The 25,394-nt window shown below is 35.7% G+C and overlaps 3 protein-coding genes across 4 annotated transcripts in view; all 3 read right to left on the bottom strand.

Annotated features, from left to right (window-relative positions):
* The window catches only part of LOC126699503 (origin of replication complex subunit 3), a 64,004-nt gene extending 47,598 nt beyond the window's left edge, over positions 1 to 16,406 (bottom strand). The window contains exon 1 of one of the 2 annotated variants that reach the window (XM_050397362.1): positions 16,363 to 16,406. Coding sequence is in view for 1 of the 2 variants with exons in the window: in XM_050397361.1 (XP_050253318.1) it covers positions 16,203 to 16,250 (48 nt within the window). In the remaining variant the exon portion in view is untranslated. Of the gene's footprint in view, positions 1 to 16,202 lie in introns of both variants that reach the window. The other variant, XM_050397361.1, reaches the window with a different exon arrangement.
* A 4,748-nt stretch (positions 16,407 to 21,154) lies between these two features.
* LOC126700840 (putative receptor like protein 25) lies at positions 21,155 to 22,165 on the bottom strand. Its single transcript, XM_050399020.1, has one exon. The coding sequence runs from the start codon at positions 22,163 to 22,165 to the stop codon at positions 21,155 to 21,157; it is 1,011 nt and encodes a 336-aa protein (XP_050254977.1).
* Positions 22,166 to 22,334: 169 nt separating this feature from the next.
* Positions 22,335 to 24,056, bottom strand: LOC126700841 (receptor-like protein 7). Its single transcript, XM_050399021.1, has one exon. The coding sequence runs from the start codon at positions 24,054 to 24,056 to the stop codon at positions 22,335 to 22,337; it is 1,722 nt and encodes a 573-aa protein (XP_050254978.1).
* Positions 24,057 to 25,394: the final 1,338 nt, after the last annotated feature.

Genomic DNA, 25,394 nt, shown 5'->3' on the forward strand with positions numbered 1-25,394 from the left:
ACTTTCCAGGCCACGCATGAGCCACCTTCATCTAAGATGTTTTGGAATATAGTAGAACTCTCATAAATTTTGAAGAGAAAGAAGTTGTAAAGATAACATTGTGTTGCGGCAAAAGAAGATATATAAATTGGTATGGACAAAAAATACCATACCAGTGGCAGATCATAGACTTTATGCACAAAGCACGGACAGAAACTGCAGATAAATTTTTATGAGAGAAATATGTGCTCTTATCACCAATTGAGTAAAAAGACTGCTTTGTCATCCAAGAATGTTATTTGTTCAAGGATCACAGCTCTGCAAACTTTTTTTCACTCTTCAATAGGTTGATTTATAAGTTTTCTGGGTCTCATTGGAGATAGAGATAGATAGAGATTGGAGTGAGAGAGAAGGAAGGAGGTAGTTGAAGGTTTCACCGTGTGTTTTTTTAGGTTTTTCAAAAACTTGGAGTCGGCTGTGTGTTTTTTTAGGGTTTTTAGAAACTTGGAGTCGTCTTGAAGAGAATTGGGTTTGTATTATTGGGTTTTATCACTTTATGTATTATCGGGTTTTAGAGAAAAAAAATTAGAATTTTTGTTTTTTTTTGTTTTTTTTAATGATGTTGATATGGAAAATTGTGGTACCAGCAGAAGTTTCGGTTTTATATGTATATATAGATTAAATATAATATATTTATATATAGTGATAACTCTAAATAGTACATCAGGATTGACTAGTCCCGAAACATATCGTTTTTTTTTTTTTTTTTTTTTAAATAAACTTAAATGACCTTAGACACTTTTGCTTGGGCCCCCCTTAAGCTCAAATCCTGGGTTTGTCCTTGCTAATGCATAATGTGCTTTAGTTGACTTTGGTGCTCTAAAACCTTTTAACCTAGCCAACTTTGAAGACATACATATAAGCTTATGCCTTGTTTGTATAGGGTGCTACAATAGGCTTTGGGGAGATCCTTTTGTAAGGTGTTGCGACGTGTTATTTGTTTTGGTCAAAGAATTTCTCTCTTGCTAGTGTGGCAAATTTGTATTTGGCTTGGTACCTATGGTGCGTTTGGATAAAGGTGAAAATTAGGAGATAGAAATGAGGGAGCGAAAAATGAAGAGAAAATGGTATGAGAGAATGTTTGATTGAGAAAAGAAAATATAAAAGATTTTGGTGGGCAAAATTGAGGAGAAAATTGGGGGGGGGGGGGGAAGGCTTAGATGGGAAGTTACTCGTCTACCACTCTCCTCCCTTCAATTAGTTTTGATGTTTTTTATTCTTGTGGGGGGTACAAGACCGGAAAGCCCATGTCAATGTCTACGTTGGGTCAAGGGTGCAGTCCAAGGAAAAACCCCTCCTCGGCCATGGGAAGGACCTTTCTCGGCCATAGATGTAGCCGAGGACAAAGGGAGCAACCTGCTACTGGTAGTGACGCTCCAGGTCATTCCACGGAACAGGAAAAGTACTAAAATAGAAAAGGACAACAGAGAAAAGGGAAATGTCTGAGAAAAATGCTGTCATTATTGCATTCAGTGCCTTGAACTCCAAGGAAAACCTAAGTACTAGACAGAACCAAGGTCTTGCATGGTCCGCGGACTCAAACCTATGGGAAAACTAGTCACTTCCTGAAGAATTTAAGTACTAGACAGAACCAAGGTCTTGCATGGTCCTCAGACTCAAACCTATGGGGAAACTAGCTACTCCAAGGAAAACCTAAGTACTAGACAGAACCAAGATCTTTCATGGTCCTCGGACTCAAACCTATAGGGAAACTAGCTACTCTAGGGAAAACCTAAGTACTAGACAGAACCAAGGTCTTGCATGGTCTTCGGACTCAAACCTATGGGGAAACTAGGTACTCCAAGGAAAACCTAAGTGCTAGACAGAACCAATGTCTTGCATGGTCCTCGGACTCAAACCTATGGGAAAACTAGTCACTTCCTGAAGAATCTAAGTGCTAGACAGAACCAAGGTCTTGCATGGTCCTCGGACTCAAACCTATGGGAAAACTAGTCACTTCCTGAAGAATCTAAGTGCTAGACAGAACCAAGGTCTTACATGGTCCTCAAACTCAAACCTATGGGAAAACAAGTCACTTCTTGAAGAATCTAAGTGCTAGACAGAATCAAGGTCTTGCATGGTCCTCGGACTCAAACCTATGGGAAAACTAGTCACTTCCTAAAGAATCTAAGTACTAGACAGAACCAAGGTCTTGCATGGTCCTCGGACTCAAACCTATGGGAAAACTAGTCACTTCCTGAAGAATCTATGTGCTAGACAGAACCAAGGTCTTGCATGGTCCTCAGACTCAAACCTATGGGAAAACTAGTCCCTTCCTGAAGAATCTAAGTGTTAGACAGAACCAAGGTCTTGCATGGTCCTCGGACTCAAACCTATGGGAAAACTAGTCACTTCCTGAAGAATCTAAGTATTAGACAGAACCAAGGTCTTGCATGGTCCTCAGACTCAAACCTATAAGGAAACTAGGTACTCCAAGGAAAACCTAAGTGCTAGACAGAACCAATGTCTTGCATGGTCCTCGAATTCAAACCTATGGGAAAACTAGTCACTTCCTGAAGAATCTAAGTGCTAGACAGAACCAAGGTTTTGCATGGTCCTCAGACTCAAACCTATGGAAAAACTAGTCACTTCCTGAAGAATCTATGTGCTAGACAGAACCAAGGTCTTGCATGGTCCTCAGACTCAAACCTATGGAAAAACTAGTCCCTTCCTGAAGAATCTAAGTGTTAGACAGAACTAAGGTCTTGCATGGTCCTCGGACTCAAACCTATGGGGAAACTAGCTACTCCAAGGAAAAGCTAAGTGCTAGACCGAACCAAGGTCTTGCATGGTCCTCAGACTCAAACCTATGGGAAAACTAGTCACTTCCTGAAGAATCTAAGTGCTAGACAGAACCAAGATCTTGCATGGTCCTCAAACTCAAACCTATGGGAAAACTAGTCGCTTCCTAAAGAATCTAAGTGCTAGACAGAACCAAGGTCTTGCATGGTCCTCGGACTCAAACCTATGGGAAAACTAGTCACTTCCTGAAGAATCTAAGTGGTAAACAGAACCAAGGTCTTGCATGGTTCTCGGACTCAAACCTATGGGAAAACTAGTCACTTCCTGAAGAATCTAAGTGCTAGACAAAACCAAGGTCTTGCATGGTCCTCAGACTCAAACCTATGGGAAAACTAGTCACTTCCTGAAGAATCTAAGTGCTAGACAGAACAAAGGTCTTGCATGGTCCTCAGACCTCCTGCTTTGTGGAAACTAACACGCGCTGGCACCTTTCTAAGCGTTTAAGCTAAATTCAATCACGCCTCCATCCTCGGACCAGACGCCTAAAGCAAGTTGAAGCTATAAACATCATCGTAAGCGTGGAAAAGAACCTTAGTACCCGGCGATCCCCTCGAACTGATTACTTTAGGTTACTCGTCCTCAGGTGGTCACACTATTCGCAGGGCAGAACATGTGGTTGTTTTCCTGGTTAATCTTATATAGTTAACTTACTTAAAGCTAGCAGTGGTGTGCTCGTCAATTTTGATAAGTTCAGGGTGACAACTCTTTACCATCAACGGCATCAGTTCTAAATACTATTCAAAAGAAAAGATACCAGCACACTTATTCACAAAATAATTATTGCAGAAAAGAAAAGGCATGCAAAATGAAACAAAGTCGTCTTTTTATTAAGATAAAGAGGAAGTACAATGTACATAAAAGGGCTTAGACAAGCCTATATCGGAAGCAAACAATAAAAAGTAGTCCACGAGAATGATAAATCCTCAATCTTGCTCCGGCAGCAACCGAGCAAGTATGGATGGCACCAGCGATGGAAGAGAAGAAGAAGTAGAGACGCCCGATCCACAACCTTGCTCCAGCAACAATCATGCAAGTATAGATGGCACAGGCAATGGAAGAGAAGAAGAAGCAGAAACGCCAAACCCACATACTTGCTCTAGCAGTAATCATGCAAGTATGGATGGTACCGGCGATGAGAAATCCAAATTTTGTCGCACCAAAAATCTGATGCGACCTACACCCGCTTCGGATTTTGGCTGAAGGAGGAGAGACTTCTTTCTTGTCCAGTCGAAGGGGAGAAATATCTTTGACCTCTGCCTCCCTTGCCTTAACTGTGTCATTCTGAATCTCGAAGACGCTCGTGGCTTCTGAAGAGGGTTCGGTTCCTTCACCCTCACCCTTATCCTTGACCATTTCACTCCCTAAATCTCAATCACTGCCTTGGTGGGGTCCTTGGGAACATTTGGAAAGTTAATAGCCTGAAACTCCCGCAGAACTCAAGGGTCTGCGAATAAAGTAGAAAGATCTCCCCCTATGTGTTTTATATAGAGGGTAAACCTAGTGGCAATCAATTCGCCCAAATCTCTAAGAAAGAATTACAAGCGAGATAAATCTCGCTCAATTTCCAAAGCAATCTTCAACCATTGGATTTGCGTTACCTCGTAAAAAGATTTTACTGAAAGCGCGCCTCATGTATCGAAACGGCAGGAACGCGGCTTGGATAAACTAAAAGAATGTCTCACAGTCAAGAATGTGCCTCAGGCAATTGAAGAGGCTCTGGCATTGATGGAGGACGAGACTTGACAAGCCATGACCGAGGCCCGATGTCACCAAAACCCTCCTCTCCGTCCGAGGAGCCGGACAGCAGGATTTTGAGGGACTATTGTGGGGGGTACAAGACCGGGAAGCCCATGTCAATGTCTACATTGGGCCAAGGCCCAGTCCAAGGAAAAACCCCTCCTCGATCATGGGAAGGACCCTTCTGGGCCATAGATGTAGCAGAGGACAAAGGAAGCAACCTGCTATTGGTAGTGACGCTCCGAGTCATTCCACGAAACAGGAAAAGTACTAAAACAAAAAATGACAACAAAGAAAAGGGAAATGTCTAAGAAAAAGGCTGTCATTATTGCATTCAGTGCCTTGAACCTGACATAGTCATGCTTTTCTGCCTTTACAACCACTCCCAACAACTGGTGGGAAGGGCTGATGAGACAAGTATCTGCCCTAGGAACCCAATTCAGGAGGGAGGAAACTACTATAAAAAGGGAGTGGAGGGAGACAGAAAAGGGGGCCAAAAAACCCCTAGAAAAACAAGAGGCATCAGAAAAGGCTCCTGGGACCGTGCCGAGGACCAGCCCTCTTTGATAAACCCAATTCACCTCAGCGTGATCATGAAAAACGCCGTGTTAACTGTTGTTCATATACTAAAGCCTAGCTCTTTGACCCACTCTCTACAAATTTATTGTACCGGGCTCACCGGCCAAAGGTCCCATACATTTTGGGCTTGGGCTGAAAAACGTGACCCTACAATTCTCTTTAACAATTTTTTTTCCTTATAATTTTTTTAAAAAATTTTATGTAAAAGGGGTATGAGAGTAAATTAATACAAACTATATTTTTTATCATCTCTTTTTTTCTCATCAATTAAACGAAAGAATTTTGGTGAAAATATCATTTTGGTAGCCGTCAATTTAGTTCCTATTATTTTCAAATTAAAGTTAATTTTGGTCCCTATTGTTAACTCACTAACGAAAAAATGACTAAATGGCAAATAGTTTGCATTACTGGCATGCCTAATGTTAAAATTTTAAATAAAATGCTAATGTGTCTAAATTTTAGTGGTCATGTCGCCGCTTAGATGGCAAAAAAAAGCCACATTAGTTTTTTATTTTAATTCCTTATCTTTACCAAAAATTTTCCTTTATTTATTTTGCTTTTAATTTTCTTACAATTTCTTTAACCAATCAAAACATCATTTTAAAGACTCATTCATTGTTGTTCTCGATTTCTTTTTTTTCTTTTTCCCCTAAACCCAGATTCGGCAGTTTAACCAAATCTAAACTAAAGATTAAAAGTTACCATAGTTTTTTAGTGGAGTTGTGGTGTGCCTTTGTGTTAGATCCCTTTCCCTCTCCCTTGTGTGTGCGTTTGTTTCTCAAAAAATAAATAAATAAATAAATAAACTAAAGATTAAAAGTTTAAACGGCATCAGGGGATCAAATTAAACCAGAAAAGCAACAATCTTTCTCATCTATGAAGGCGTTACCTTTCAAATTTTTTGATGTTCTTCTTTTTCTTTTCTTTTTTTTTTTTCGGTTTTTGTTTCTCAAATCATCAACGTCCATGAAACCTGTAGATCTAGAGGATTAAATATTCATTGTTGATTGTGATTTTGGTGGTGAATGAAGGTGGGTCCTATGTTAAACCCCTTTCCCCCTTCCTTGTATGTGCGTTTGTTTCTCAAAAAATAAATAAATAAACTAAAGATTAAAAGTTTAAACGGCATCAGGGGATCAAATTGAACCAGAAAAGCAACAATCTTTCTCATCTATGAAGGCGTTACCTTCCAAATTTTTTGATGTTCTTTTTTTTTCGGTTTTTGTTTCTCAAATCATCAACGTCCATGAAACCTGTAGATCTAGAGGATTAAATATTCATTGTTGATTGTGATTTCGGTGGTGAATGAAGGTGGGTCCTATGTTGGGAGTACAAAGATATCAAAGGTGTACTCTGATCTATTGCCAAGTGACGCAAAGATGATGTTGGACTTGGAAGAGGTGCTTGAAGATTCATGGTCAGCCATTGTGTAAAACAAGGGAAGTGGAAAATTGAGCAAGAGATAAAGAGTGATAATTTCTGGGTTTCATTGTGGCTGTGAAGTGTGGGACCTTTTTTCTTGGTGTAGAGTGGGTGTCTGGGTGAACTATGAGATGAGAATTTTAGGTGGCATAAGAGATGACGTAGTGGGATGAATCCGAATTTCCCTAGAATCAAAATTTTGGGATGGCGAAGTGTAAAACTGCGATCAATCTCTAGAATGAAAGATCAATCTAGGTTTGGGGAAAAGGAATTCAAGAACAACAATGAACGAGTCCTTAAAATGAAATTCTGTCAGGTTTGGCTTACATCCTTTTAATAAGTTAAGTATTACGTTATGGGGTCTATTAGGGTACCAAACATAAGAACACAAGATAATTTTTTGTATTTTTCAGTGTTTGGTAATATCAGAAAAAATAAGTTAAAAAAAATTATTTTAATCAACATAAAAAAATATGACTTATTTTTAGAATTTTTTACTAATATTTTTTTTAGAAAACAACTCTCTCTCACAACAAGCTAAATAAGGGAAAGTAGAAAATTATTTTTCAACTAATTTAAGGTTGCTACTAAATATAAGAAAATGAAATAGTTTTATAGAAAATATTTTTTGAAAAATGACTCATCTTCGTCAATCTCTTTTCTTCCTTCTTCAAGGAAACTCAAAAAGAATAGAAAAACATTCATTGATATAATCACATTTTGTCTTTTTATTATTATTAAATAAAGGAAAAGTTAGAATCCAAGGTATTTTTTGTGGTTTTAGAGCTTTCGAGGCTGGGTTTTGGCCTTTGGGAACCAAACATTATTTGTAAAGATTCATAGATAAAGAACGGAACGAAAGGGTGTGGTTCCTTTTTGGAGTTCTTATTTAGTTTCTTTGAAATAAGAAGAAAGAAAGAAAAAAAAAAAGAAGACATTGATGAAGAATTGAGGATAGATCTCAAGCGTTGTCCAATTTATTTTTGCGAGGACAGATGCTACGATGTGTTGGTATTTTTTATTTTTTTTATTTTTTTTTAGGACGAACCTATGTGTTAGATTTAAAAAGCAACAGTAAAGCATTAGTTTTTGCTTGAACTTTAATGAGCTGGCATTGAGTTTTAATTGGCTAGCGGGTGATGTGATAGCTTCTATTTAATATAAAACTAGTCGCTAACCCGTGCTATACACGGGAACCTACCTATTTGTGAGATAGACTAAAATAATTTAATAAAATCTTAAATTGATTAAAAAACTACTCCATTGCATGATTTGTTCTTGTATGACTTCAATTTGTGTTACAATTTGATGAAGAAGCCAATATAAGAGAAAAATGAGTTATATTCAAAAGAATAATCCATGGTTATAACCATTGAAAGGAATATAAAGATTCAGAGCTTACAAATTATAGATAATATATATATGTGTGTGTGTGTGTGTGTGTGTGTGTGTGTGTGTGATTACACAACAGAGAAGTATAAGAAAGATGTGTTATCATCAAAAGAATAATTCAAATGTTAAAACTTTTGAAATGCCAAAAAATATTAAAGAATCATAAGATTTACTTCCTATAAATTTTTGAAACAAACAAAATGTATATGATTACGCAATAGAGAAATATAAAAGAAAAATTGATTACCTTCAAACGAATAATGCATGGTATAATTATTGAAATCTACTAAAAATGTTCAAATATTGTAAAAACTAACATAAATTCAGATGTTAAAACTTCCAAAAAGCTAAAAAAGATATATAATTAAAGAATAAGCTATTGAAACAATTCAAAAAATATATGACTATTCAAAAGAGAAATATAAGAAAAAGAAAAATACATTAACCCATGAAGTAATAAGTTTTAAATTTTAACGGGTCTAAACTTTAAAAAAAAAAAAAAAAAAAAAAAGTTTGCCACAAACCTATTTGTTATATTAGCTTATCGCTTTACGTGAAGAGAACTACCTTCACCCAAACCTACTGTAACCATCTTAGACTTCTTAGCATCTTCGACGATGTGTCCGCCCATGAGATGTTCTCCGTAGGTTTCTATGGTGCTATTATGACATAGAGGCAATCTCCTTGAAAGAAAAAACAAAATAACATAGGGTTTCTAAAAGAAAGGACCCGGCTACAAATAGTTTGAGAACTATCGAGTGTTTACAATTGGGTGTTTTCTCCTTTAAAAAGAAATCGGTTTGTAAATTTTAAGAAAGTAAATTAATTCGTAAATGAAACCTCGCAAATTTAGAGATAAATTACCATTGTTTGAGTATGAGTTCGAGTTAGACTTGTTAGAGAGATAGAGTTTCACTCTTTGTTAAGTTTGTTTTAAAAAAATAATTTTAAAAATTATCATTGTTGATAAAATGATAATTTTATTTAAATATTGTGCTGATGTGGAAAATTGTGAGAGTTTCAGAGATTTCGGTTATATATATAGATGAGATACATTGTTAAAATTCTTTGATGATTGCTCTATTTATTATCAGACCAAGACATCAATTAGTTTTTTGTGTAGGCGGGGATTGAACTCCAGATCTCTTATTCAACAATCAAAAACTTTATCAACTGAGCTAACTGGAACCCATAACCGAACCCAATTCAAAATGCTTAAAGAAATTGTAAGAAAATTAAAAGAAAAAAATTTGGTAAAGAAAATGATTTTTTTTTAAGGTGATGAGGCTCTTTTTTGGCCATCTAACCCGCTACTGTGACTACTAAAATTTAAACATGCTAGTATCTTATTTGTCATGTGGGGATTTAGGAACCAAATTAACTGTAAGTTGAAAAGAATAGGAATCAAATTGACTGGACTGCAACCAAACTATAGGGACCAAATTGATTGTGAGCCTAAAATGTAGGGACCAAAAGGGTATTTTTGCCAATAATGTTTCATTGCTTCACTTTTCCATCACCCAATCAAACACAAATTAATTTTTTTCATCCCAACCAAACAAAGCCTTACTCTCCCTTACGAATTGAGATAATTTTGAGCTTGTTATTTGTTTTTTTTTTTTTTTTTTTTTTTAATAAAGAATATGTGTTTGCGTTGTGGATTTTTTTTTTTTGGCTCTCTTTTGTTTTGCATGCTTGTTGCAAACTTAGATTTGAGAACATAAATTTTCCTATTATTTGATACTAACTTGTAGCTCATAGTTCTAATTAGCTCAACTAGTAAAATCTCTAATGGTTGAATAAAAGATCTGGGATTCAATCCTTGCCTACACCAAAAACCAATTAGTGTCTTGATCTAATGATAATGATCTATCAACAAGAGCAGAAGCCATAGGTTGAAAATCTCGCCCAAAAAAAAAAAAACTTGTAACCCATACATATTTATAAATGTATTTAAAAATAAATTTAATAATTTTTAAAAAAATAAATCTATTATTATTTATCAATCTTAATTACTTTTGGTTTAGTAAGACTTCTAACTCATGAAGACATCATTTGAGGTACCAAAAGCTCAAAAAGTTAGAAGCTATTAGGGAAAAAAAAAAAAAAAAACTATTGAGAAATTTATTAGTGGAGCTAAATTTGGCGTGTTATATTAGAAATAGCAATCATGAGTAAAAAAATCATTTTCATACTAAATAAACTAATAAATAAATCATTTTAGTTTAGTATTTACACAATAATTTTAAAAATTATTTGTCAAATTTCGAGAGATTAAATGATCTTGTTTTCAATGGCCAACAACAATAGTCAAAATTTTGATCAACGACTTATTCCAATGTACCTAAGAGGCAACATAAATAATAAATTCTCATGCTACCATCCTACCTCATGAAGCATGGTTGCTTTGGGCCGAGTGTGAAGATGTGGTCCGTGAGTCGTGGATTTCGAATGGAGAAGCTCTCTCGGCTCTTGGTGATGTAAAAGGAAAAATTGCAAGGTGTGGGGTTGACTTGCAAGCATGGGGGGTGGCTAAAACATATCCGGATACGGAAAGGATTAAAGTTTTACAGAAACAAGTGGAATCACTTACTAAGTCTGAATTGACAGAAGAAACAAAAGTTGATTTTGTCTTGGTCAGCAAGGAGTTAGATGAGCTTTTACTTAAACAAGAGATCTATTGGGTACAGAGGTCTCGTATTTCATGGTTGAGACATGGGGATAGAAACACCAAGTATTTCCACTCCAAAGCATCACAGAGGCGGCGTAGAAATTTTATTCAAGGGATCCGGAACCAAGATAATATTTGGCTAGAGGAGGTAGAGGATATTGCAGATGTGGCCATCAAGTATTTTGAGAATATGTTCAAGTCAGGTACATGTGATAGACTGGATGATTGCATCGCTGCGGTCCCACACAAGGTGACTAATGATATGCAGACAATTCTAACCGGGGATTATAGTGCAGAAGAAATAAAAGCGGCATTGTTCTAGATGGGACCAACAAAGGCTCCAGGACCCGACAGTATGAATGCTCTATTTTATCAAAAATTTTGGCATATTGTGGGTGACAATGTGGTTAATGCAGTTTTAGAATTTTTGAATACGGGATATATGGAACCTGATCTTAACTACACTCATATAGTCCTTATTCCTAAAATAAAATCACCGGAGAAAATGTCTGATTATAGGCCAATAAGCCTATGTAATGTCATCTATAAAATTATCTCTAAGGTCCTTGCAAATAGGCTGAAGCTAATTCTCCCACAGTTGATTGCTCCTTCCTAAAGCGCCTTTGTTCCTGGTCGTCTCATTACAGATAATGTATTGGTTGCCTATGAAACTTTACATGCTATGCATTGTCGAAGAAAGGGTAAAAAAGGATCTCTTGCTTTGAAATTGGACATTAGTAAGGCCTACGATAGAGTTGAGTGGGACTTTCTTCGAGGTATAATGGTGAAGTTGGGTTTTCCTGAAATTTGGATTAATCGGGTGATGTGTTGTGTCTCTACTCCATCATTTTTCAGTTTGTATCAATGGGAAAGCTTATGGTGACATTACTCCTTCTAGGGGGCTCCGACAAGGAGACCCATTATCTCCTTATTTGTTTCTTTTATGTGCAGAAGGCCTCACATCCTTAATGGCAAGAGTGGAAGGGGAGGGGCAGATACATGGAGTGTCCATATGTAGGAGTGCTCCTCGCATCTCGCACTTACTCTTTGCGGATGACTCCTTGGTCTTTTGTCAAGCCAGTAGAGAGGAAGTGAAAGTGGTTAAGGAGATGTTGCAATTATATGCCACGGCGTCCGGACAATGTATAAACCTTGAGAAGTCATCCATTTACTTTAGTACCAATATGGGGGCTGATCATAAGGAGTGGATAACAAATTGCTTGGGGGTAAAGGAGGTGGATAAGTTTGAGACATATTTGGGGCTGCCTACTCTAATTGGTCGCTCAAAATATCAAACCTTCTCTTTTCTAAAAGATAGGGTGTGGAAAAAATTGCAAGGGTGGAAAGGAAAAATGTTGTCAAGAGCGGGGAAGGAGGTACTTATTAAAGTGGTGGCTCAATCAATTCCAACATATACAATGAGTGTGTTCCAATTACCGGTGAAGCTATGTGACGAGCTTAACTCAATGTGTGCAAACTTTTGGTGGGGTCAAGTGGGCAATGAAAGAAAAATACATTGGAAGAGTTGGAGTTTTTTGTCTAAACCAAAGAAACGAGGAGGGATGGGATTCCGGGATATCCGGAACTTTAATCTTGCAATGTTAGCAAAGCAAGGATGGCGGTTGCTACAACATGAGGAGTCACTAGTTCACAAATGCTTCAAGGCCAAATACTTCCCTAGGTGTAGCTTCCTGGATGCAGGGGATGTGCCAAATAGTTCATATGTGTGGAAAAGTATGCTTGCGGCTCAACCCATTTTAAAGCAAGGCTGCTGTTGGAGGGTGGGGAACGGGTCTGCAATAAGAGTTTTAAAAGACAAATGGCTTCCCAACCATCCTACTAACAGAGTGCTTCATCCACCTATGGTGGAGGAGTGGGAATGGAGGGTTGATGAGCTAATTGATTGGACCTGCCGTGTATGGGACCGCCAAAAAATTGAAAGGAGTTTCCACAGAGAAGATGCAGCGGCTATTTTGCGCATTCCATTGAGTCACAGCCATGGTGAGGATGTTCTTTTCTGGCTTTACAACAAAAATGGGGAGTATTCAGTTAAGTCAGGGTATCAGACAGCCAGACAACTTATGAGGGAAGAGAAGGATGAAGGTGAGTGCTCTACGGTAATGAATGAAGGTGCTGTATGGAGGAGCCTATGGAAGGTACATGTGCCTAAGAAAATAAAGGTTTTCGCATGGCGGGCTTTGCATGATATTCTCCCTACCTGTGAGAACCTAGCCCGTCGACATATTGTAACTGATGGTACCTGTGAGCTCTGTCAAAGAGAGAATGAATCCGTGTTCCACACCTTATGGGAATGCAGTGTTGCGAAGGGTGTGTGGGCTGGGTGCTCAAGAGAGTTACAGAAGCATGGGAATGGCCAAGCTGATCTCATACAACTATTTGAGGAATTGATGAGCAAGCTATCTGTGGAAGTCTTTGAACTATTTCTGGTGCAGATGTGGCTAATTTGGTCCCAGCGCAACGTGATTACCCATGGTGGCATAATGCAGGATCCATCAAAACTGGAGCAACGAGCCAGAGATTTTATGGAGGAATTTAGACAGGTGCAAGTTCAGTTATCTCTTCCACCACCAACTACTAGGAACCAACAGAGGTGGTCTCCACCAATTCGAAGCCTCTTCAAACTAAACTTTGATGCAGCGGTGTTTAACGACATCAATGCGTCGGGTGTTGGGGCTGTAATTCGAAATGATTGTGGGGAGGTCATGGTGTCATTGTCAGCTAAAGGTCCTCAAGTCGTGGATAGCGAGGAAGCAGAGGTTCTGGCGTGTCGCAAAGCACTGGAGCTGGCTATTGACTCGGGGTTCACAGAATTGGTAATTGAAGGTGATAATGCGTCTGTAATGAAGAACATAGCTGGATCATGGCCAAGGCTGTCTCGATTAGGACACTTGTACGCGGACATTCACTGCTTGGTTTCTGGGTTACATTCTGTGCACTTTACCTGTGTACACCGGGATGCAAATAGTGTGGCTCACTCTGTGGCCAGACATGCTAGAAATGTAATTGAGGACATTATTTGGATGGAGGAATCACCTCCACCTGCTTTAGATGCTTTGTACTGGGATGCTTGTTAATTTGATCAATATATGAATGGTTCAGTTTCAAAAAAAAAAGATTATACATATTTAAAATTAAAAAATTAAAAAAAAAATCTCAAATCAATGGTTGAATGTGTGTTATTATTGTAGTCCCCAACACAAAGCAATGGTTGGGTGTGTGTGAATATTGTAGTCCCCTTAGCTTTCATGCTTGACACAAAATTAAAAAAATTAAATTGGACACGTGATGTAAAATTAAACTACAATTAGAAGCTATTTTGAACTTGATTAGTATTTTAATTGCTTTTCGACTTTAATATTTATGATAATATATGATATATGATTTTATTTATTCACTTACCATAACTAAAAGAAGACATATGACTCAAAGATGTAGAGTAAGAATTCTTTTAATTGCATCAAGCTTTTGAGTGGCTAATTAAAAAACAAGCTCCCCTTGAGATTTAGGGAAATGATACTCCACTCCAAACTTGAAAGAAAAAAACACTTTCCTCTTTTGACATCTGATTAACCAAATTTTGTTAAATTAATCTTAAAAATTTTGTTTACTAAACCTGCCCTTACAAGTTTCCAAAATTATTTTATTTTATAATTGAAATTCATTATTTTAAATTTTTAATTAAAGTGTATTTTAAAATATCAAGTGTGAATTCTTTTTTTTTTCAATGAGTTATGCAGAGATTTGTCATTGCAAGTGTTTTGGTTCTAGATAAATTTTGCGTTTTTATTCTAAATTTATCAGTTACTTTTTTTACTAACTATGGTTAAACTCTCGTAAAGAGATTTCTATAAAAATTTAGAATATTTCATTACTGATATAAACAAAAAGGTGAGAGTGTTTAATTTCCTCAAATTTCAAGAGAGGAGAGTGTTTTTTCCCTTCAAGTTTGGGATAGAGTGCCATTCCACATAAAATAAGAGTATTGTTTTGTATTTATCATGATAAAAGTAGGCAAAATATATATTGTTGTTCCCTACCTTGTCTCATCACTAAAAAAATGTAGATAAGTTTTCAAAAAAGACTGCAATTTGATTGGATGTAAGGCACCCAACTCACATTGAGTCTAATTTTTTATTGTAAGAATTACAAATCTTATCCAGTAATTTTAATATAGTGATAATTTAGAAAATATTTTTAAAATGATTATATTTAGTAAATTGTTCCGTCCCCGACCAAAGAGGAGGGAAACATGTTTAAGTGTTGTTTTTGTCCATTTAATAAAGATGACAACCTTTCTAATAAAAAAAAGGGATAATAATAAATATTTTATTAAGATTGATGGAAAGATAATAAGTTGATTTTGACTATGTAGATGAGTGCTATTATTGTGATCACCACATTTGGCATCAAAATTGTGGAAAAAATTCAAGATATTTGACTCAAAATTAAACTCCATATGGTAATTTTTAGATAGTCCCAAAATTTTGTTCCAAGCTTTCACAAAAAGGGTAGGCCCCACACTTGTATGCCCTAAGGCCATACGTTAGTAAAATTCAATAATTAATTATTGAAAAAAGAAGTCTCTTTGTGGGCACGTTTTCACTATTTATTGTTCATCAAAAAACAATTTCAACTACTTCTTGTTTCCCCCTTTAATTCACGTAACACGTTATACGCTTATACATGTCAAGGTTGGGAGGCCTAGGAAGCACTAGTAGGAAGTCTACAAAAAAAAGAAGAAGAAAGAAACTCGTGTGTCATGAATTATGATTCAAAAAAAAAAAAAAAAAAAGGCAATTCTTAGATAGTCCTGAAGCACTACTCCTAACTCTCACAAAGGGGGTATGACCCATACTTGTATGCCCTAAAAGCACATTAGTAAAACCTATTAATTAATTATTGAAAAAAAAGTCTTTTCATGGGTACGTTTCCACCATTTCTTGTTCTCTCGTTTAATTCACGTAACAAGTTATACATGCCAAGGCTAGGGGGCCTAGCAAGCTCTAGCGAAAACTCTATAAATAAAAAAATAAAATTAAAAAAAAAAAAAAACTCTTTTTACATGAATCATGATTTAGTTTTAAAAAAAAAATTGAAATTTTTAGATAGTCTCAAAGCACTGCTCTTAGCTTTCACAAAGGAGGTGGGTCCCACATTTGTATGCCCTAAGGGCATATATTAATAAAACTCATTAATTAATAATTGGAAAAGAAGTCTCTTCGTGGGCACATTTCCACTACTTCTTATTCCCCGTTTAATTCACGTAACACGTTATACATGCCAGGGCTAGGGGCTTAGGAAGCACTAGGGGAAACTCTACCAACAAAAAGAAAGAAACGCTGGTCATATATATGTGTGCGCGTGGGGGTTGAGGGGGGGTATTGAAATTTTTTGTTAAAAAAAAAAAACCCAAATAATTTGTCATATCAAGCACATTAAAGTTGAACTCTTCATTTCTCAAAAACATTAAAATGTTAGCTTACAAATTCCTTAATCTAATGCTCTAAAAATTGAAATTTTAGGTTCAAAATTCCGAAACCTTGATAGTGGAGTCAATTTTCGACCAAACAAGCTCGAAAGCTTCCATACGCAAGAGCTCGAAGCGATGTTGTTCATCGCATTCTTCGGATTTCTCAGTCTTCTTAGTAGGTGATGGAGACAGATCAATTCACCTTTGGGTTTTCCTTGTTCCAGCTGACCTTTTCTCGGATTTTTGGGACGATGCTTTGTGAAGAACAAAGAATGGCTGTGGTGAAAAATTATATTAGCGCTCCATTTGCTTTAAACAAAAGTGATAAAATAAAAAGAGAGAGCTTATCCCTTGTTTGGTTGATTAGAATATGCGAGAAAAATATCGTATATTCATTTAAACGAAAATCTGATTGAATCTCATTCGTTCAATTTTTGATTGTTTAAATATATTGAGATCGGAGAGCGTACCTGGAGATTGTTTTCGATGGTATCAGGTGTAGATTGAGTTGGTGAATCCGCCGCAGAAGCTGATGTGGGCGCCATTCAATGATACTGATAAATAACAGTATTTCTCTCCCTCTCCCTCTCTTTTTTTGGCGGGGAATACATCCAGGGGTAAATACGTAAAGTTCAAGGTTGAGGTCTGGGTTCTATACAACCGACATTTATGTTTTAGTAAGCCCATGGGTTAAGCTTTGTTTTTTTTGGGCCTAGCTAACGGTCATTGAGAGTGAGATTGAAATTTCAAAAGGCCCAACCCAGCAAAAGATCAAAAATTGTCTTAGTACCCGTTTGGTTCAGCTTTTTGGGGCAAAAAGTCACCATTGCATTTTCAAACTACGTTTTTTTGGTGTTTGATAAGACTTTTGGATGCTGTGTTTTTGGGCCCAAAAAGCAATTTATTGCGTTTTCGTATTGGACCCTGCAGCTGCAATGCGAAAACGCAATATGTTTTGTAACGTTATTGTTGTCATTTTAAGTATTATTCCTAAACTACTGTTGTTTTTATTATAAAATCCCAATTTTACCCAGATATCCAATAAATAAATATATATATATACACACACACCGTCTCGGAGAAGAATTTATCTACACTCTTATGTTCCTTCCTTGTCAAATAAAAGGTCCAAAAGAAGAATCCCAATGTGCCAGTAGTAGTGGTCTTCTTTCTTTTCATTTTCAGATTCCCGCCAAATTCTAACCAACTAGAAATACTGCAAACTAAATCAAATATGCAATTTTCAATTCCAACATAAACCCATAAATCCCGTTCATCAAAAAAAAAAAAAAAAAACCCATAAATCCAAATAGACTTCTGCGGGCTTCTTCTTCTACCACTACGGGGGCTTCTTCTTCTATCATTTTTTTTTTTTATGTTAATATATCTCTTTCTTCTTCTTCTTGTTTGTTAGATGAAGAAGAAGAACCGAAGAAGAGACATATTGGTGGATGGAGGTGGATGAGGAAAAAAAAAGGGTAGTTTGAGTGGGATATGTGTCTCATCATCAGTTGAAATTTACAAAAATAAAAATTATAGTTGTGCTAGCACACACACAAAATTATCACAAAATATTTATAACAACTGAGGTGTCAAATCTTTCATATGTCAAAAGAAAATTAAATAAATTAATAAAATATTAGACTAAGATTGACCACAACTAAAAACAAAAAGTATTGTAAAAATATTATAAAATTTTATTGTATTCCCAAACTTTTTAAATTAATGCTATTTTTCTTTTGAAAAAAAAAATAGTGCTATTGACACAATATTTTTCATAACAATTTCATAATAACGTTTATGTAGCAAGTTGTTATTAATTCTCATTTGAACCCACTACTGACATTATTATCTTTTTATCTACCATTAACAACTTATCACATAAATTTATTGTGAACTTTTAGTGAAAATGTTGTGTCTATAACATTAAGGGAAAAAAATAATTTGAAAAGAGTCGTTACCATTAATAATTTGAGTATAATAATTACAAAAAGAAAATTTTAAATATTCATAAAAACTTATTGCAAAGATTTATACAACCAAAATAAAGATTAAATTCACTAAGGATGTGGTGTAAAACCCAAGTTTTACCCCTCCAGTCCAAACATACCACATCATCATATTACATATTTAAAAATATATACAACTACACTCAATCAATTCTAATACCCATTTGATAATCTAACTTAACTAGAAGTTTATTGGGATGTTATTATGTGTGGTAAGATGTATTGAGTTTTAAGTAAAAAAAATTGATGTGACAATCGCTTATTGTATAGTGTAAAATATGAGTTTTATACCTATCCTTACCAAATTCGGAATAAATAAGATAATATTGTAAGAAAAATTAAAAGAGTCATTTACTATTGAGAAGTCATTAATAATAATAATAATAAAATTATTATTATCATTATTATTAAGGTAATTAAAACAAAGAATTCTCTTTATATATATAATCATTTTTGGTAATTTACAACTTAAACCGTCTCTTTTATAAGTGTTAACCAAATACTCAACTAAAAATAAAAAAAAACTTTTTGACCATTTTTTCCAAACACTTTTTTTTTTTTTTTCTAATGTTTAACATAATACCACACTTTTTAAAACAACCACTTTTTCAAAAAGCATAGTTTGAAAAAACTGAACCAAACTCACTCTTAATAATTGACGCCTATCTAGACTAGACCTCTTGGGGCCTTAGGCACAATGAAAAAGGCAATCCTCGTAGCTGTGTTGGCCTTTGGACCACAAATTTTCAATTTTTTAGGGTATTTTTTTGTTGTTGTTTATATATATAAATATATATAAAATAAGATTTGAAATTTTGTGACATTCTTAATTCTATACCATTTACATCTCAAAATCATGAATGGGGCTAACCATGACTTTGTTATAAGTATTTGCCACTCTAAATAGTAATAGTATGAGACAAATAAATAGATCTTTTTCAATTATAAAATAATTTGGGGTTAGTTGCACTAAAAGACTAATGAATAACGCCCCAGGAGGGGTGGCCCAGCGGTGTGGGATCCCACGTGCATGCTCATGGTCCCATGTTCGAGTCGTGGCGGGTACCATGTGGGGGGGGGGATTTATGGCATGCAATGCGCCCCACACTCTGGCTCTCTTGGGGTGCTAGGGTGAGATCTGTGGCGTCCCGGTCACAGTAACTATGGCTCAATCCAACATTCCCTAGCGGGGGGTGCCCCTATTAGGTCACGCCCTGGGGGATAAGTCACATATGGTCGCCCCCGCCCCCCTTTTTATTCAGCAAAAAAAAAAAAAAAAAAAAAAAAAAAAGACTAATGAATAACTACTTTGAAATCACCGCCCATATTGGGCAAATTGGTACTCTGGCTCTCTTGGAGTGCTAGGGTGAGATCTGTGGCGTCCCGGTCACAGTAGCTATGGCTCAATCCAACATTCCCTAGCGGGGGGTGCTCCTATTAGGTCACGCCCTGGGGGATAAGTCACATATGGTCGCTCCCGCCCCCCTTTTTATTCAGCAAAAAAAAAAAAAAAAAAAAAAAAGACTAATGAATAACTACTTTGAAATCACCGCCCATATTGGGCAAATTGGTATCTCCCCTTGCCATAAGGGCCTGGGGGCATCCATGGGCTTGCATTCGTTGTTCGAGCCCCATGGAGTGGGTGTAGGGTGGGATTTAGGTTGTTTTGTTAGGATTTCTAAACCAGATAATAAATATTTAAAAAATATATATTTTGAAATCTCTCTTTAACAAGCCCAAAAATAAATAAATAATATGAAACTAGAATTTTAATTCTAAGTCAATTCGCAGGGCTTCTTACTCGATGTTAGCATGGCAAAGGACCATGTAGTCTTGCTTTTTCTCTTTTCTTTTTTGTTAAACGATATACTAATCATTAAGTTTGTAAATTCTAGCTTATAATATGTTAAATCTTACCAACACCGCAAAAGATAAAAAAGAATGTTGGGACACTCACGCTAGGCTCTGAAGGAAGTTGTCTTCAGCGTGTTATATATTATACTTTGCTAAGTGAATTAATTGATAAAAACTCAACTATTTTGTTTCTATGCTTTAAGATATACTCTTTTTTTCTTTTTTCTTTTTTTGGTGGTACAATAAATGGTTACAAGCTATAGGGTGATGGTTGCTTTGAGAGGAGGAGTCGTATTTAGTTTAGCTCATTGAAATGCAGGATGAGCATAATAGATTATCAAGGTTGTCTACTACTCTACATTCTTGTAGGCGATTATGATTATTTTATTTCCATGAGTTGAACAACCTTGATAATTTAACATCATAAAAGGTGTGTTAGAACTTGGGTGATGACCGACATGAATAAAAAAATATTTAATAATATTTAATTGGAATAATAATAGAGTATTGGGGTTAATATATGTTTATAAAAAAAACATAAATAACTAAACTTTAAAAAATGGAGTTTTTTTTTTTTTTTTTTTTGTCGGTTAATTTAGCTAAAAAATTGAGGATTCACATGTCATGTAATTTAAGATGTCATAATGAATTACAGATTTGATTTTATGTATATTTAACCCTTTTGGATTAATTTTAGTCAGAAAGTTTGGATTGTTTGCTTTACTTTATACAAATTTTATTTTGCATATGCAGTCCTCTTCGATTTTACAAACTCTCCTTCTCTTTTTTTTTGTTATTTTTCCCCTCTTACAACAAGGTTAAAAGTTTTGAATGTGAGCACAGATCCAACTATTTTTTGACCTTTTAATAAAGTTAAATGCCTTACTCATATTCATAAATAACTGAAGTTACTATTACTTTTTACATATAATACATTAATGCTACCCAATCCAACATACATCAAAACAATAAAGAAAAAGGTAGAAGCACGTTAAATCATACACCCACAAACCTAAGCAAAAAAAAAAAATATATATATATATATATATATATATATATATTACATTACATTACACACCAACAAACCTAAGCAAAAAAAAAATATATATATATATATATATATATATATATAAAATTCAATTTCTAATGTCTCCTCCCTCAAACCTTTCTTCCTGGTACCGGTTGCCTCACTCCGAAAGTCTTCATTAAGCAATCATGATTCCTTGCAATCACAATATGCCCAATAGTCACCCCAACAAGTAGTCCAAATCCATACCCAATCATAACAATTCTCCAACCAAATTGAAGTGGAGACCCCGAGTCATGGCTTTTTTTTGAGGTTGAGGGTAAAGGTGGTAAAACCTCATAATTCTTACATTTCTTTGACAACGGATTTCCACACAATTTTGAATTTCCTTCAAATGAACTGTTTTGAAATGTATTAAATTGTTTTCCTTGTGGAATAAGCCCCACAAGATCATTATGAGAAACATTGAAGGATTCCAAGAAAGTAAGTTGGATTAGCTGTTGTGGGATCTCACCTGTGAGCTTGTTTTGAGAAAGGTCCAATGATTCCAACTCTGCAAGGTTTCCTAATGTTGGTGGGATGCAGCCAATGAGCATGTTATTGGAAAAATTGAGCAAATGAAGCCCTTTTATATTTCCGATTGATTCTGGAATGTCTCCTGTAAATCTATTACTAGAGAAATCAAAGGCTGTGAAAATTTCCTGGACCTTCCTATAAATTGTGTCCACTCCTTTGTTTGTCATCATCATTGAGAAATCATACTCATACTGAAATTCAAAAATCTGATAAATGAGGTTCGCTTTAAAAGATGAGTATACTTGAATATATGATAAGTGGTATGCACGATCAAATCTTGAAGAATTCGAATTTTGAAATAATTCTACTGGCAACATTCCGGTAAAACTATTGTATGAGAGATCAATGATTTGTAACTCATAACTCACACTATGAATCTTTATTGGTCCATAAAATTTGTTGGACCGCAAAATGAGAATCTTCAAATTTGAAAGGTTTCCTAACCAAGAGGGGAAAGTATCATTGAATTGGTTATTGCTGAGATCAAGAGCCTTCAATGCTATACACTTAGCCAAAGATCTTGGTAAGCACCCTTGGAATTTGTTTTGGCTGAAGTCAATTATCATTAATTTGCTTCCATTTGCCCTGTTAACGTGTATTGTGTTATGGGCTTTAGGCCCAATTAGGTTACTTGTATAGCACACTTGTACTTGTACTGCACACATATGCCTCCTATATAAAGGCAGTGATGTATATTCTTTTATTGATGAAATACAATACAATTATTCTGTATTTCTAACATGCCCAAGTTTGTGGGATGCTTCCTTCGAATTTGTTCCTTCGGATATCCAATACGACCAAAGAATCACCAAAACTGTGCAAGCATTGAGGAAGTGGACCACTTAAGTTGTTCTCTGACAACTCAAGGACCTGAAGAGAACTCAGGTTACAAATCAACTCAGAAATGTTTCCAATGAATGAATTGTGTGATGCGTGGTATTGCAAAGTGGAAGGTGATGGAATTGGAAGTGATCCTTGGATATTGTTAGACGAAAGGTCTAAAATGGCCAGATTGGTCCATGGAAGAAGAATGGGATGTTGACCAAGGCCCGTAAGAAAGTTGTCAAAAAGGTTGATAGACTTTAGACTTTCTTTACTCATGTTCCAAACCCATTCTGGTACTTGACCATGAATATTGTTGCCTTGTAGGTTTAGCAACTCCAATTCATTTTGGTTTGCTAGGAAATTCGGGAACTTACTCAAGTTGCATCGAGATAATCCTATACCTACAAATTTTTGATGGGTTCTATTGGCACTGGCTTCACTTTCAAGTAATGATATTTGATTGTTAGATAGATACAATGTAGTTAACTTTTTGAGCTTTACAAACTTGTCAAACTCCACAGTGCCACTAAAGTAGTTATCGGAAAGACTAAGAAATTCTAGATTTGTAAGGTTAAAGATCGAGCTTGGAATCTGGCCTACAAACTTGTTGTCACCAAGATTCAAGGCAGTTAGTTGTGTCAGATTTGCAAGCACAGATGGAATTGGGCTAGTGAATTCATTACTGGTAAGGTAAAGAGAAGAAAGTTGTGCAAGGTTTCCAAAGGAAGATGGAATGCGTCCCTTATAGGTGTTATATGAAAGATCCAGAGAATTTAGACGCGTGAGGTTGCCAAGTGAAGATGGAATTAACCCATAGAAGTTGCAACCCCATATTAAAATTGTAGTCAGAGACCCAAGGTTTCCGATTGAAGCAGGTAGCTTACCTGAGAAATTTGTTTTTGCGAGATTCATTATCTCGAGGGTGCTGCTCGATTGAAAGTCAGGCAAATGGCCGGTGAGACCTTCATTCTGCTGCATATCAAGAACTCGCAAATTCGGAAGCTTGAAGATGCCAACTGGAAATTCCCCATACAATCTGCAGTCACGAAGTCTGAGTGAGGTTAGAAAAGACAAATTTGCCAAGATATTAGGCACCATGGAGATTATTTCCACCTCTCTCAAATCAAGTTTTTCTAGGAAAGTTAAATTTTCAATTAGACTTCTCAAACTAGGCTTCTTGAGTTCTAAATAAGCATTTCCACTTAGATTGAGGGATGACAATTGGGACAATTGTGAAACTTCTAATGGGATTTGACTAGCAAATGCAGAAGAAGAGAGATCAAGATGAGTTAGTTTAGATAGATTGGAAACGGTGGATGGGATTTGAGAGTATTTAAAATGATTGTCAGCAAGATTAAGCCTTTGAAGATGAACAAGATGGAAAAGGCTGCTGGAGGAGTTAATAGAACCGTAGAGACAGCTACTATTGAGGTCAAGGCCAATCACATGGCCCGTGAACTCATCACACTCTACCCCATCCCATGAGCAACAGTCATTGTTGTTTCCTTCTGATGTCCAGGATGCAACCTTGGGATAAGCCCACGGTTCAGAAGAAGCGGACTTCTTGTTGACAAAGCTTTCCTTAAACTGCAACAAGTAAGACCTTTCATGACCAAGGCAGAGAGGCTGCATAGATGAAAACGAAAGATGAAATGTTGAGAGAAAAGAAAGCAAGTACACAAATTTTAAATGATACAAAGAGGACGCCATAACTTATGTCTAAATTAACTATATGTTTTTCACTCTTATATAAGCAAGGATAGTCCTTTAGGATTTGGACTTACATGTCTTCACGCTGTTTAATCCAATTGGCTTCAATTCAATTTTGGAAAAGTTATGTCTATCCTCTTGCTTTAACTTTTGGAAAGTTACTTTTGGAAAATTTTAAACTAATTATTACTATTACATTGCTCAGTTGCCCTCTTTTTGTGGTTGTGGTTATGTTTCCACCACTTCATGGTTCCATTGCCCATACAATTAGTCAATTACCCAATCATATTAGAAGAAGAGAACTTTGAGAAATTATATACAAAAGTTTGGGCCTTTGATTTACCTTTTCTAAAAACTAAAAGGTAACACTGCCTGGTCTCTAGTTTAGCCTTCAGTAGCAATCATCTTCTATTTGAATTGGCCAATATATATTATCATTGCTATAGTTCACTTTTGAGAAAATTGCCTTTCAACGTGGGCGAACTAATTGCATTGCCAATTTATTTTCATGGTTGATTAAATAAATTATCGAAAAAAAAGTCTCTTCTTGTACACGTTTCCACTGCTTCTTGTTCATCAAAAAATAGTTTTTTTTTTATTATAAATAATTAAAAAAACACTTTCCACTACTTCTTGTTCATCAAAAAATAAATTTTTTTATTATGAATAATTAAAAAACACTTTCCACTACTTCTTGTTCCTTGTTTAATTCTCGTAACACGTTATACATGCGAGGACCTAGGAAGCACTAGTGGAAATTCTATCCCAAAAAAAAAAAAAAACTCTTGTTCCATGAATCATGATTCAGCAAAAAAATAGAGGAAATGCGCAGATAGTCTCACATTTGTATGCCTTAAAGACATACGTTAGTAAAACCCATTAATTAATTATCGAAAAAAGAAGTATTTTCATGGGCATGTTTCCACTGCTTATTGTTTATCAAAATATAGTATCCACTACTTGTTCCTCGTTTAATTCACGTAACAAGTGATACATGCCAGGGCTAGGGGACCTAGGAAGCATTAGCGGAAACTCTACAAAATAAAAATAAAATAAAAAAGAAAGAAAGAAACTCTTGTTTCATGAATAATGATTCAGAAAAAAACAGGGCAATACTTAGATAGTTCAGGAGTACTACTCTGGGATTATCTAAGTATTTTCCAAAAAATTAGAAGAAGTTGATGACTTGAATAAAATAAAGGTGCAACACATACACCTTAGTTGGGTTACACAAATTGGAACCCTCCTTGATAGTTGATA

This window comes from Quercus robur, chromosome 9 (assembly GCF_932294415.1).
Source record: "Quercus robur chromosome 9, dhQueRobu3.1, whole genome shotgun sequence".
NCBI classification, from domain to species: Eukaryota; Viridiplantae; Streptophyta; class Magnoliopsida; order Fagales; family Fagaceae; genus Quercus; species Quercus robur.

What these genes read in the sequence shown, in the direction of transcription:
- LOC126700840 (XM_050399020.1), bottom strand. Translation starts at nt 22,165, where the DNA reads ATGATAATTGACTTCAGCCAAAACAAATTCCAAGGGTGCTTACCAAGA.
- LOC126700841 (XM_050399021.1), bottom strand. Translation starts at nt 24,056, where the DNA reads ATGCAGCCTCTCTGCCTTGGTCATGAAAGGTCTTACTTGTTGCAGTTT.